Source organism: Trachurus trachurus (assembly GCF_905171665.1).
Source record: "Trachurus trachurus genome assembly, chromosome: 4".
In the NCBI taxonomy this organism is placed as follows: Eukaryota; Metazoa; Chordata; class Actinopteri; order Carangiformes; family Carangidae; genus Trachurus; species Trachurus trachurus.
The window spans coordinates 30,562,910-30,577,131 of NC_139898.1; the positions used below are offsets into that span (position 1 = coordinate 30,562,910).

General features: G+C 45.4%; 1 protein-coding gene across 1 annotated transcript; it reads left to right on the top strand.

Annotated features, from left to right (window-relative positions):
* The first annotated feature begins 371 nt into the window (after window positions 1-371).
* b3galt2 (UDP-Gal:betaGlcNAc beta 1,3-galactosyltransferase, polypeptide 2) lies at window positions 372-12,568 on the top strand. The gene is made up of 2 exons (XM_083970320.1): window positions 372-1,192; window positions 10,193-12,568. The coding sequence occupies exon 2, from the start codon at window positions 10,551-10,553 to the stop codon at window positions 11,877-11,879; it is 1,329 nt and encodes a 442-aa protein (XP_083826446.1). The 5' UTR covers window positions 372-1,192; window positions 10,193-10,550; the 3' UTR covers window positions 11,880-12,568.
* The last annotated feature ends 1,654 nt before the right edge of the window (window positions 12,569-14,222 follow it).

Below are 14,222 nucleotides of genomic sequence, written 5' to 3' on the forward strand. Positions count from 1 at the left end.
GAGAGAGAGAGAGAGAGAGAGAGAGAGAGAGAGAGAGAGAGAGAGAGAGAGAGAGAGAGAGAGAGAGAGACTGTGTGTGTGTGTGTGTGTGTAGCTATGTTGAGGGAGGGATTTTTTTTTTTTGCCCCTACGACCCATGAACGCAGCAACTGGGTCACGTGAGATGCTCCGCTAAGAACACAGTGACGTGGTGGAGCTCCGTTAGAGCAGCGGTGTCTGACAGCCAGCCTGCCCGGGCCAGCATCCGCCGCGCCGGGCTGAGAAATCCGACAGGGGTCGGTCCAAAAGGCGGAGCTGAGGCTGAAGAGGAGGAGGAGGGAAGGAAGGAAAGAGGAGGAGGAAAGGCAGTGAGCAGGGGGAGATATCTGTACTGTAGCTCCACCGGAGCGGGTAGGTGAAGGTAGACCAGACGACTTATCTGCTTTTTGTTTTGTTTTTGTTTCATTTATTTCCCGTCAGGACTCGGGGAGCATGTTTTGGCAGTGATTGGACTCAGGGGGTGAAAGAGGAGGTTTTCCTTCCTTTTTCTGTTTTTGCTTCTTTTTTTTCCCTTTCCTTCATCGCTTTCACTCGGCGGTGTCCGCAGCCTCCTACAGCCAGCCGAGCATCGCGGAGAAGGAGGACCAGCCGCTGCTCTGCTCTGTCCGCCCGGCGCTGCGCTCATCATCCCCGCTAAGGATCTGGCTCTCTGTGGATAACCGGCGCTTGGATGCAGTGTGGTGTTATCGCCTATATCTCTTTACATTTGCATGAAACGCCTCTGGGAAGCGACGTAAACTTGGGATGAGATCAGGAAACAAGAGCAGAAAATATTGAAGTAGTAAGGTAGAAGGGGGAATCTATACAAGGAGCAGCAGCAGCAGGAGGAGGAGAAGGAGAAGGAGGAGGAGAACCAAAAAAGCTGCAGGTCTGTTTCGCCTGTGGGGATGAGGAGGACGCGGAGGGACAGAACACAACCAAGGTGTCCGAGCGAGCAGGAGAAGGAGAGGGAGCGGAGAGCGGAGGAGGAGGAGGAGGAGAGGCACTGAAGCCCGCGGCTTGTTTCCAAACCCAGGGAGGAGGAGGAGGAAGGAGGAGGTGGATGGTGGTGATGGTGATGGCGGGGAAACGCACCAGGGTTCACGCACTCCGTCAGCCGACCGCAGCCCTGTCAGCAGCCGCAGCGGCGGCGGCATGAGGAGGAGGAGAGGAGGTAGGTACTGTAGGAAGGTGAAGGCTCCGCAGCGCTGCACGCCTCACCACCCCCCCCCCCCCCTTCCCCCCCAAACACACACACACACACACATACAGACACACACATCCTCATTATTCATTTAGCCTTCCCCGCCCTCATCTCCCCTCCATTACCATCCAACCATCCACCTTTTTCCCAGCGCCGCTTTTGTCCACAGTCTCCACCACCATCCATCCATCACCCTCTCCCATCCCATCCTCCTCCTCCTATCTGTCCCAGCATCAGCCACTTTTTTTTCTTTTGCCCCCCCAGTGGGCTCTTTAAAAATGATGCAAGCCCCCCCCACCCCTCAGGCAGGTAGTCTATAGGTGCTCGGGGGCAGATGAACCGCTGCATAATTAAGGATACTTTAGGTTTTGCGGTGACTTCCGTCCCTCAGGATGAAGGCTGATGACAGCTCTCATTCCTCCTTGCCCACAGCAGAGTCATTGCTTTTTCTTTTTTTCTTTCCCTTCCTCTCCCCCCCCCCCCCCCCCACTAGAGATTCCTGAAGGTATCATCTCCGTCATCAAATTGTGGCAGCATATATAGTTCGCCACTCACTCAGTATTCAAATCAAAAAATTTAGGGATCCCCTCCTCGGACCTCCTTTGCCAAGAAGAGGCAAAAGGCCGGGGAGGTTTTTCCATTGATTCAGTTCAATTAACAGAGCTTTTTATCCACTCCATCACGTACAGCTGTCTGGGCTATTTGGCACTAAAGCTTATGCATACTTAGGGATCTCTGCTAACTGCTGAGATTGACATTAAAAGAAGGAAAGAAAAAAAAAAAACACCAGCTAAGCTCGCCATCAGCTGGGTGTTCACTCTGCCCACCAGACTATGAAACTTTAATAGGGTCTAATTTTCAAACCACCTCATAATTTATTGCCGTGGCATATGAACTGACGTCTCCGTGCAAAAAAAAGTAAAGGATGGAGAATAGAAAAGGGGAAGAAAAAAAACAGACGGGGCTTTATTAATGAAGTAAAACAGAAATACTGCTAGAATTAAAGTCAGTGGTAAAAGTTGGCAGCAGCACAATGAAGAGGGAGTGAATATCGCTCACATTGAGTAGAAGAGAATCACTGTCATATAATATTTACAACAGCTACAGTGGCTCACAGCTGCCAAAGCTTTATTTCCCAGAGGTCTCTTGTATTTTTGAGTCGAATTTAAAGAGGCTGCTCGATCCTTTGTTAAAACCTCTTTTTTAAAGGACGAATGAATCTAAATCTTTCACTGCATGTCTGTATTATATACCTGGGACCTGTACATTAAATTGTCTTTTTGTCCCCCCCACAAAGTATAAACAAACATATTCTTACTTACTGGTTTCAGCCACATCTGTATACAAGTTTTTTGAATAGAAAATTATGAGGAATGTCCTTTACAGTTTCTTAAAAACCCAGTGTGACACCATGAAAGAGCTTTTTTTTTAAATTATTATTATTTTAATTAAGTCTAACCAGGAAATCAAATCCCAAATGTTCAGTTTCCTTTCGTCACTTTAGACACAGATAACACCAAAATGCTTTCGTATTGCATTTCTCTGTGGAAAAAATGCGATGCCAAAACGATTATCATTCATTTCTAATCAATTATCTGTCGAGCAGCTAATTTTTAATTAACTCATTTGTGGGGTTTTGTCACTTCAGCTGCCTGGGAACCTGTTTACAGCAGAACTAGTTCCTATCAAACACCATTTCACACAGACAGACAGATATAATTAACACTCAGCTGCCTGTCTGCATGCGGGGTTGATGCCACCGGAGAGATGTTTGTACTTTGGGTGAACTGACCCTTTAACGGATGAGCCGTGGTGATGTAGTGTGATGTGGGGCAGGCAGCAGCGGCCCATGGCCCAGATCTGACAAGCCTCTAGTGATGAAGGGTAAAACCAAAAAAAAAAAAAAATTTACAGCTGGTCATCCTGTGTCACTCGTCTGCTCTGAAACACTTAGCCAGAGAGCAGGCCCCCCCCCCCCCCCCCTCTCCCAGAGGTCCTATCCTAGTTGAGTCACAGTCATAGAAAACCAAACGTTTTCAAAGGGTCACTTCACTCAGATAAAAAAGAAATAACATTTTCTCTGTGCTGTACAGTTTTCCATTACGACTGCCAGAAAGTTAGTGAGAAAATCTGTGAATCATCCACAAGAAAACAGGGAAACACCGTTTCGTGGAGAGTAGGATACACACTTCTATCAATTTGTGTTTGCATTCGATTCATATCAGATAACAACTTGTATGAACAGGAGAGATAAAGTAAAGTGTAAACCGGAACACTTGCTTCCTGGTAGCACGAGTCATAAAGAAAAACAAATATATGCTCTTGATAACTAGTTGGCAAAAGCAACAATAAAGGTATTCAGAGTTAGGTGGAAGTGAAAAAGGTTAGTTATTGATTAGCTAAAAGCAATGGATGCTAGAAATAGCTAATAGAAATGAGCTGAATGTGTTTCTGGAACCAGATGTTTGGAACATGTTGGATAAAAAGAGTTCACAATGCAAAAAAAAGATTGGAAACTTCTCGATTATTCGCTATAGTATTAATGAAATATTCAAATTTGCTCAAGAAAAGCAAAAACCCTTCTTCCTCACTTCAGTTAAGAAGACCTGCGGATACCAGCTGGTCAAATAACTCACACAGGATCAGACAGAGAGAGAGAGAGGGAGAGTGAAAAACAGCAGGAGTGACCACACCAACCCCTCGTATCGATTTCACTTGTTTTCTCACCAGCCCTCCGTGAACTTTTTACTGCAATCAGATGGTAAACAACAGGCAGAAAATGACAGGTTGTTGAGGAGCAGCGCAGCAGAACAGGGTGGAGCAAAAGTGACAAGGGCAAGGAGGAGGAGGAGGAGGAGGAGGAGGAGGAGGAGGAGGAGGAGGAGGAGGAGGACAGGGCCGGGGCCTTGGATTCCTTGCCTTGTTTCCTTCCATGAGTCTATAGTCTGTGGACCAAGCCCAGGACTGAATTCCCCAGATGAGCCCTGAAAACAGATGTGAAATTCCTAAAACTCATCGCGGCGCAGGCCAAAAGCACAATAGTAGTGTGAAAGCAGCCCGGTGTTTCTTGCCAACATAAGCATAAGAGTGAGAAAACAACAGGAAGAGAGGTTTCAAAGAGAGGCTGAGCGATTCAAGATAACGCTGGTGCTAAAGAGAAAAGGCATTAATAACTAAGCAGTGGAGAGCAGAAGCCAGGGCAGCAGAGTCTTAAACTAACTAGACATAAAACTGTGGGCATATCCTCCCTGGTTTGTTACCGGCCCTACTTATCAGGGCGTAACAACGCTATTGTCACCAGGCTGCGATAAAGCAGCAGACAGACGAGCTTCGTGATCCATTGGAATTTGATGATGCCTCCTTAGACTGCAGCGCTCCAGGGTTTGTTAGAGAATTAAAGCTAAATAGAACTGGAAGAGCCTATACTCATTGTTTTTTGTTTTTCATTTGGATTTTGAAAAGACGTCATTACAGCTTTGCTGCGTCAAAATCGAAAAGCGCTCTGAACTTGGGGAACATTTTAAAAGGGACGGTAGCATCGTTCTCACATAGGTACAGCTGCTTTTTTCACCAAGTGTTTGAACTATATGAAAAAAAAACAGCGGTGGAGGAAGTTTTCAGACTTGAAACTTTTCTCTACATTAAAAAGAAAGAAGGAAGAAGCTCCTTTATAAGTTAGTGTCTCATATTCAAACCTGCACTGACGTAAATCACTATTATTAGCACTGAACTTAAAGGTCCCATATTGTATAAAGAGATGAGATTTCCAGGTCTTTTTTTATTACAGAGCAGGTCCAGGTTCTGTATTAATACTGTGAAAGTTTTAAAGCCTCAGTCCTCAGAGAAACGCACACAGGCTGTATTCAGAAACTGAGCCATAAAACCAGCCGTTAGGCTTCCTGTGACTTTGTGATGTCACAACAAAGCGGCCATCAAGCCTCACTACCTGGACTAGGGTTGCACGGTATACCGGTACTAGATTGGTACCGGGGTACTAACGCATTTAAAACGGTACCATACTGCGCTTAGATGGGACCGGTACTTTCATTCTGCGCCGCCAGCAGCGGTGACGTCGCCGCGTGAAGTCGCCGCATTGTAATTTGAGCCGCGAGGAGCGAGAGAGCGAGTCACAAATGAAGCAAGGTGCTTTTTATCATTACCGTTACAGCGCCACCTGTCCATGTGCCTGTGTTTGTGTGTGTGTCTGTGTGTGTGCGCCGCGCGCGAGAGAGAGACGGCCGCCACAGCCTCGTTAATAAGTTTTGTTTTTACCGCGGATCACCACTGGCTGCATGCTCTCTCTCTCTCTCTCTCTCTCTCTCTCTCTCTCTCTCTCTCTCTCTCTCTGTCTCTCTCTCTGTGAGTGAGTGAGCACGGCGAAGCAGCGCTACGGAGAGATGAATTAACGGAACGATATTGCGTTGATGGGGGTGGGGGGAGCAGAATCAATTTGGTCTACATATGGGAAACAATAGATGTATGTTTGAGTAACATGAACATTTGTGTTTCATTCTATAAACTACTGATAACTAGGGGTGGGAGAAAAAATCGATTCACATAGATATTGCGATATCTTTTTTGACGATTTTTAAATTGATTTTTTTTTTCAAAAATCGATTTTTTTTTTTGAATTTTTTTTTTTTTTGAAATTTTTGAAATATTGCGCAATGTGTATTTGTTAGCCTCTTTTACATACAGAGAGTACAGGCTTTGAAAAGGGTTTAAGTTCACTTTATAATGGAGTATGTTAATTTATAGGCTTCTACAGTATTTGTGTGCAGATAAATGTTAAAAGTGCAGACTAAAAATCGAGAGAATCGGCAATATCGTAGAATCGCAATTTAAATCGAATCGCCATCCAAAAAATCGTAGAAGAATCGAATCGGGAGAAAAGCATATCGTCCCAGCCCTACTGATAACAATTTCTCCCAAAAATTACAACTGGTCAAAATAACAAAAAAAGATGCAGTGTTTTCAGACCTCAAATAATGCAAAGAAAACAAGTTGATGTTCATTTTTAAACAGACATTTTTTTAATTTAGGAAGAGTTCAGATTAATATAGATGGAATGTTAATCCTGCAGCAGGAGTAACTGTTTACTGATTTCCTGTTTTATGGTCCAAAATTTTTCTATTAAAATAAAGCCAATAATGACATTTTTTGTGTTCTCTTTTTATGTGGAAAAGTACCGAAAAGTATCGAAAAGTATCGAAAAACATGTTGGTACCGATACCGGTACCAAAATGTTGGTATCGTGACAACACTAACCTGGACCCACCATCCAACATTTGCTGGATTTGATTTCTCTGAGTGTTTTATTCTGAAATCTACTCTAGGTACTCAGAAAATAGTCAACAGCCAATCAGAACGAGTGGCTCAGAGCCTCCTATCTTCTGATTGGCTGACACCAACCTCTTGTTACTAGAGCTCCAGAGAGAAGTCTGAGACAGGAGATGGACCACCAATGTATCTTCTTATTGAGCCACACTATAAAATAGAAACAGGAAAAGTGTAAAATATTGGCGCTTCAAAGTAACTTCAAATGTTATAAATATTTGAACATGTTTCTTTTCTCACCCTGAGGAAAGGTGACAGGGGTTTTTCATTAATCATTTGATATAAGAATAACTGCTCAACAGTTTCAGCCCCTCATTCAGCTACAGCATACTCCTTTGTTACGCCAGTGTTGTGTCGTATATCAGTTAAGTACATAGTTCACCCTGATGAAGGCCACGAGTCACTAAGAGCAACAACACTGGTTTAATATTACACAGGAATCCATTCCTGGAGTGGCTGAGTGTGCACTGTTAACTTCAAGGTAGTGTTATTAAACAAAAAGGAGAACTTCAGTCAGCCACATCATCAGCCAGGCCTGTTTTCAATGAAGCAGTTTAACCTCTTTAACTCCGGCGAACAGCCTCTCTAAACAGCTCACCAATGGGGCCCCGCATTTTTCCTCAGGAAAATGTGTCACTATCACAAAGTGCAGCGTTTGACTGAATGAAGGTCACATCCTCATCGACATCAGCGAAGCTTGTTTTGCATGCATTACACACTTTGTAGAGGCATAAAAACGACTGTTTTTGCGTAGGCGTGGAAACAGAGGAATCTACCTGTGGAGAATGTGTGTGTTTGTGTGTGTATGTGTACCTTGCTGTTGAGCGTCTGTCCTCCTTTTTTTTTCCTTCCACGTTTTGTTTTTCCTCCAGGCTTGAAGCTGATGTGGTGACAGCAGTGACAACGCTATAATGTATGCCTAGTATGTCACCGCTGTGTCATTCCCTCAGCCTTCGTTCTGATTATTGACCGCTGCAGAATCGCTGGGGCTTTAATTAGTGCTAGTGTAACTAATTGGCTTGCATAGAAGTGACATTGATGGGAGGCAAGGAAATGAATTAATGAGGAGAGGCATTGGCAGATTAAATGGAACTGCTAAAAAGTAAAAAATGGACGTCTGATCTCTCGGCGGATTTGGCATTTACACCGAAAACAACGAGAAAACAAAGTCACACGCTCCGGCCGTCTATATGTGAGCGCGTGGGCGGGAGGACGTAGCCGTGTGTGGGCTGGGCTTGCCTTGCACATGTGTCTTTATGTGTTCATCCATATTCATGTGTGTGTCGAGTGTGCACCCCTCTTGTTTGTGCACACTTCATCAGAGCTCATGTAGCCCCCGATGTTCATTTAGTTGACAGGAGAAGCGCTTGGATATGCTTGGATGTAAAGTATGTTAACCTTTAAAACAAAGCTGGCTCTGGCCCCTCTCATTCTCCTGTAATTGCTTGCGCTGGGTAAGCTCACTCGGCTGAAAAGGTTATCGTGTTCCTTGCCAGTTGTCATGACGAATGAGCAAACATAGCAGGAAATGAAAATTGGAAGTTTAGAAAATCTGCCTCTCGCACTAAGCCGGCATTGTAGCATTTGCACAGAAAAAAAAAATAGTGCTCTGTTGTTCAGCATCTTCAAATTGTTTCAAAAAAAAAAAAAAAAAAGGCAAGCAAACAAATAAACAATCAGAAAAAAAGGCAACGCAGGCAGTGAGTAAATTAATACACTCAGGAAGGAAGGATGGATTCGAGACTTGCACTGCTGCTACATTAATATTCACTAGAGTCGAGCACAACCTGCAAGTTTCTGCTGGCATATTCTCTTTTCACTGGTGAGGTGTGTGTGTGTGCAAGTCAACATGCACAGCAATGATGTATGCATCTAGTGTGGATATAATTATGTGTTTTGTGCACACACACACACACACAAACATGACAGTGTACGCAGCCTGTTTGTTCTGTATATCATTAAGTCTGCTCTGCATTTGATTTGGTGTTGTGCGTTTCTGTCAGCACCCAAAAATGATTATGTGTGCAGTATTTGTTGTGCATATGATAGTGCACAACGCACAGTTAATGTTGTGCTTGTGCAAACTGATTGTCGTTTGCCTTGGTGAGTTACAGAATCAATGTGCGCATACATGATCGCCTTCGCGGCCCCCCCTGGGTGCATAAACTCCCTGTGGGCAACAGATGCAATCGCACACATTGCATTTCGTCTGTGTTGTCACACGTCTGCGTGTTTAGAGTGTGTTTGCATGTATATATATTTTCCATGTGCATGTTTCCTGTTGTGTGAGATGGAGCAGCCTGGGTGGTCGCAGCCAGACCGTTGGGCAGCGTCGATAAGCCGAAGGTGGAAGGTGAATGGCGACCCGGCGAGGGGCTGTTATCATCACAGGCTTGGCTCAGGCTTTTGGCAGCACTGCCCGCTGGACCCTGAAAACTCATTTTGACAGATGCATCTCTCCTCCCCCCGGTTGTCGGCGGCGCGGCGCAGCGGGGGGCTGATGACACCCGCTCACCCAAGCGGCTCGGCGTAGCGTTAGCCGGCACCACGTTGAGCAAACCTGCAATTTATACTCGTGCCCGTGGCGTTAAGCTGAATAATGACATGCAAGAAGCAAACCACCACTTCACAGTGTCAGCACTGGCTCAGAGTTTCCACAAAGACCTTTATGGGATGTTGTCTGTTGTTTAACTATTTTTAGATTGGTCTTAAAGGTCCAGTGTGTAATAATTGGCATGGTTTATTGGCAAAATCTGAATATACTACCCATGAATGTATTTGTATAAGCGTAAACGCTATAAAATAAAATAAGTATGGTTTTCGTAGCCTCATAATTCTTCATATAGCAAAGGTCTTGCTTTAGAGAGTGTCGCCATCTTGCACCGCCATGTTTGTACGGCAGCCCACGTTTCGCGTTCATAAATAAACCAATGAAGGAAGAAAGCGGATTCACCTCATCGCTCCATGCTCCTGAAATACTCCCAGTCGTCCCAGTCGTGGTAAACAAGTTCAGGGCCACCGTCACTTTGCCAACTGCGATCTAGAACCCCCAACCCCCATTTTACACACTGGACCTTTAACTCTGAGATGAATTTGTGATGGCCTGTAGGAAAATGTTCTTATTTTCTGTTATCCTGTTAAGCAACAGGATAATGTGTTCGCCGTGTCAGTTGTGTTCACTGTGGCATTGGTTTGTTTTGAAAAAGTGTTTTGTTCTGTGTCTCCGGCAAAGAGGCACACATCTGACTCAACCTCTTTATTTCCTATTGCACAATCTTTTCTTGCTGACATGCAATAGTATTCTCTGAACCCCCCCCCCCCACAACGTGCTGAGTTCAGTGTTGTCATATTGATTCAGCTGCTGACGGTAGTGGCCACTGCATCCACACAAAGTTGTAATTGGGTTTTTTTGGCATCTGGAAGAAATTAACTCAAAATTATTGTGAGTGTTTCAGAAACAAGCAGGAATAAAATGATTTAACAAAAAAACAAGCCCAGTTCTTGCCACATTAAAATAAAAAACACATCTGCAGCTCTAACAATTGACATATGGCTCAGCGCCAGTGGAAAGGGGGTTGCTTTTTGGATCACCGCCAAGACTGTTTTCTCTGTTTCTTTTTTTTCTCTTTTCAGATTAGAGAGAGCAAACACAGAGGAGGTGACCCTTATCATATCCTGAAGGAGACGAGACGTAGAGCATGACCCCGTGTTTGTCTACAGTGCCAAAGAAGAGCCAGGGAGAAGCCTCTGTGGCCGGGGAGTCATCGCCCTCGCAGCTCCACCAGGGGCCCGTTTAAAACCTGCTCCGAGCTGCGCCGACGGACCCAGCCGTTCCCGACTCCACCAGGAGGTTCACTCCAAACCCGTCTGCCAGCTCAGATAACCCTCTGATCGTTGGCCACCACATGTTTGAGGTGACTGTATGTGACTGCCGCCGCCGCCGCCGCCCAATCCTGAGCAGCAGCAGCCTCCTGCGACCCCGATCTGCACCATGCAGTGGAGACGGCGGCATTGCTGTCCCATCAAGATGACCTGGACCGTCAAGCGTTCGCTCTTTCGGACCCACGTGGCGGGCCTCCTCTCGCTGGCCCTGCTCTTCACCCTCTTCTTGTTCTTCAGCCACCAGGACTGGCTGCCGGGACGCAGTGGGCCCCGGGAAAATCCACTGACCTACACCATAAGGGGCTTCCGCAGCCCCAAGGGGGAAGCCAACCAGAGCAGCTCCCTAAGGAGCCTTTGGAGAGAGACGGGCTATGTGGCGCCAAAGCCCCTGCTCAACCTGAGCTCGCAGCAGGCAGAGGGAGCAGCAGCCGAGGCGGCAGGAGGAGGAGGAGGCGGAGGAGTCGCCAGGATGGGCGTAATGGGGCTTGGGGACTCGATGAGCACCAACAACAGTTTACAGAAGGAGATGGGTGTGGGCGGGAGGCTCAGCGCTCAGCCTTACCGCTACATCCTGAACGAGCCCTTCAAGTGCAGGGACGGCACGCCATTCCTCGTTCTGCTCATCGCTGCCGAGCCCGGCCAGGCCGATGCCCGCAACGCCATCCGCCAGACCTGGGGCAACGAGAGTGTGACGATGGGCCTGGGCTTCGTCCGCCTGTTCCTGCTCGGCACGGGGAAAAGCTCCGACGCCTTCCTCCAGAGCAGCATCGAGGAGGAGAGCCGCGTTCACCACGACATCATCCAACAGGACTATCAGGACACCTACTACAACCTGACCATCAAAACTCTGATGGGCATGAACTGGGTGGCCACCTATTGCCCGCACGCCTCCTACGTGATGAAGACGGACAGCGACATGTTTGTCAATACAGAGTATCTCATCCAGAAGCTGCTGAAACCCGAGCTCCCTCCCAAGCAGAGGTACTTCACCGGCTACCTGATGAGGGGCTATGCACCCAACCGAAACAAGGACAGCAAGTGGTACATGCCGCCGGAGCTTTACCCGAGCGAGCGCTACCCGATCTTCTGCTCAGGCACGGGGTACGTGTTCTCAGGGGACATGGCCGAGCTGATCTACCAGGCCTCGCTCAGCATACGCAGGCTGCACCTGGAAGACGTTTACGTGGGGATCTGCCTGGCCAAGCTGCGCATCGACCCGGCGCCGCCTCCCAACGAGTTCCTCTTCAACCACTGGCGGGTGTCGTACTCCAGTTGCAAGTACAGCCACCTGATCACGTCGCATCAGTTCCACCCCAACGAACTCATTAAGTACTGGAACCACTTGCAGAGCAACAAGCACAACGCCTGCATCAACATGGCCAAGGAGAAGAACGGCAGGTACAGACACCGGAAGTTTCACGGAGAGAGGCCTCCGTGATGATGGCGGCCTGTTTCTGGGGACATTTAAAAAAAAAAAAAAAAAAAAGGGAGATGGGTGCACTCTTAACTATGGCTGGTGGAGGGCATGTTGAACTCAGCACTATACACTTATATGGGGAAAAGCACATTGTTTTTGGTATTGTGTACAGTCGATGATCCAAACTATTTTTTTAATTTGAGAAAAAAATAATGTTACGTATTGTAAACCTGGTGAGCTATTTCTAAAGGGGAGATGCGGGGGATGTGTGTGACGAGGAGCATGCACAAGTGCAACTCTAGAGTGGTATTTATGATAATTCAGGTGCCAACAGAGAGGTGGTAATTCACGCTACGCAGTTAATGTGAGGGTTCTTCTCTAAAGGGCAGTACGGTACTATCTACAAAACCTTAAAAACAAAAACTAAGACACAATTGTGTTTACACAGACAAAGGGAAATGTACGTGTGTTATGTCGAAAGTTACACTACCTAAATATGAATGAAAGTATCTTTGACGTTGACCAGTTATGCTGCCCTGTTTCTCAGTGTTTACTTTACATATTTATCAAAGAACACACAACTCTATGAAGAAGGTTTATCTGTCATATACTGTACTTTATTTTGAAGAAGAAGAAAAAACGACAACAACAACATGAGAGCACTCAGAATCACGTCAGAGATGACTGAGATTGTATTTTTTAAAGCTTTACATTGAGTATAACTGCACTTGAGCAATTGTGCAATGAATCAAATAACAATTAAATGTATTGAATTCATTTTGTTTGTAGTTGTGTTTTATGTTTTTCCTCTGGGGTAATTCATCAACACGGATACACGCCACTGAAGACCAGCGAGAGATTCAAGACTTATTGTCTGAAATAAATGAGCAAATCTTTATTATACACTAAAAATTTCCCATACATGTGAGGAAGTAAAGTGATCACTTTGTATGCAGTCAAAGTTGCATTGAACATCGATTTAAAATCCATATTGAGATTTTAAAGTTGAAATGGGTTGCGCGAACTCTAGTAATTGTTATGCAAAGATTAAGGCTGTCTTTAAACTACAGGTCTCCCATATTCCATTTTTCTTGACTGTCTGTTTACATGTTCTATTAGAAGTGACTCATGTCTGATATCTGTGTAACGGAGGTCCGCGGGTATAGTCACAGTCACGAGGTACCAGTAAGGAGAAGTGACGGCGTGTGGCGCTTAGCGGTACTGAAGTTAAACTCACTCACCCATAAAAGACGTGCTAATTCACTTGCCAAGTGGTCATTGAACTCTTGGAAAAACGATTAGCATCGTCGCCCGTGGTGCGGGAGACCCGGGTTCGAAACCCACTCAGGGCAGGCCAGATAACATCAGTCACATCTGCATTTACACTTTCACACCTATCAGCGTGTAGACACAGTTTGGCTACCAACAAGCAGGAAGAGGAAATAAGCAGGTGAACTACTTGTACGCAGGTGAACAAACATGGACACTGACAAAATGGACATAACATGTCGAGTAATTTTCTTTCAAAGCGTTTTTAGAGGTCGCTGTAACATCAGTGATCAATGCTATCATCAAAATGCTTCATTGTCACATTATTGATGAAATACCCAATCTGTCCGTTTAGATTACCGACGCAGATATCTGATTTATTTCCACACATGAAGGAGACCTGACTCCGATTTCATGTGTTTTTCCCCCTGTTTACACGTTCAGGTTACAGATCCGATATGTGCTACTTGAATCATGTAGTGTACAGACGGTATTCAAGTCTTCAATCTGTAGCATAGTTAACTGAACTAACTCAACACTGCTAACTGAAGAAACAACTGCTTATATTTGCCAGTTAAGAGTGAAGGTAATTTCATTGAAAGGATGTTAACTATAGAAAGATTTCTCATTACATTTCTACAACCAGCTGAGAGTTTCTATCTCACCATGACTTTTCATAGTGCAAACTGATAAAGTCTGTTTTTATGCAAACTTAGTGACCCAGCACCAGATCATTTACATCTCATTTGTTTGAAAAAGGTGCGGTTAAAGTGAATTTGCGTCATCCTCTATAATGCCAAGCACCTACAACTCCTCTTCCTTTCCATGTTAACAGTACCTACGGTTGCATCGTTACTCAACAGTCACACCATCCATAAACATCATTCTGAACAAACCAGGCAAATAATGTGCATTTTTCTACCAACATGGCCACCGATCGTTAATACAAAAAAAGGTAATACTCTATTCAGTGGACCTTGAAGAAATGCATTAACTTCAACTAAAACAGTCAGAGACGTTCAGGTCAGGTAGAAACAATGTGAGGACAAGCAATATCAAGGCTGAGTGATGAGAAATGAATTAAACATTGCACTC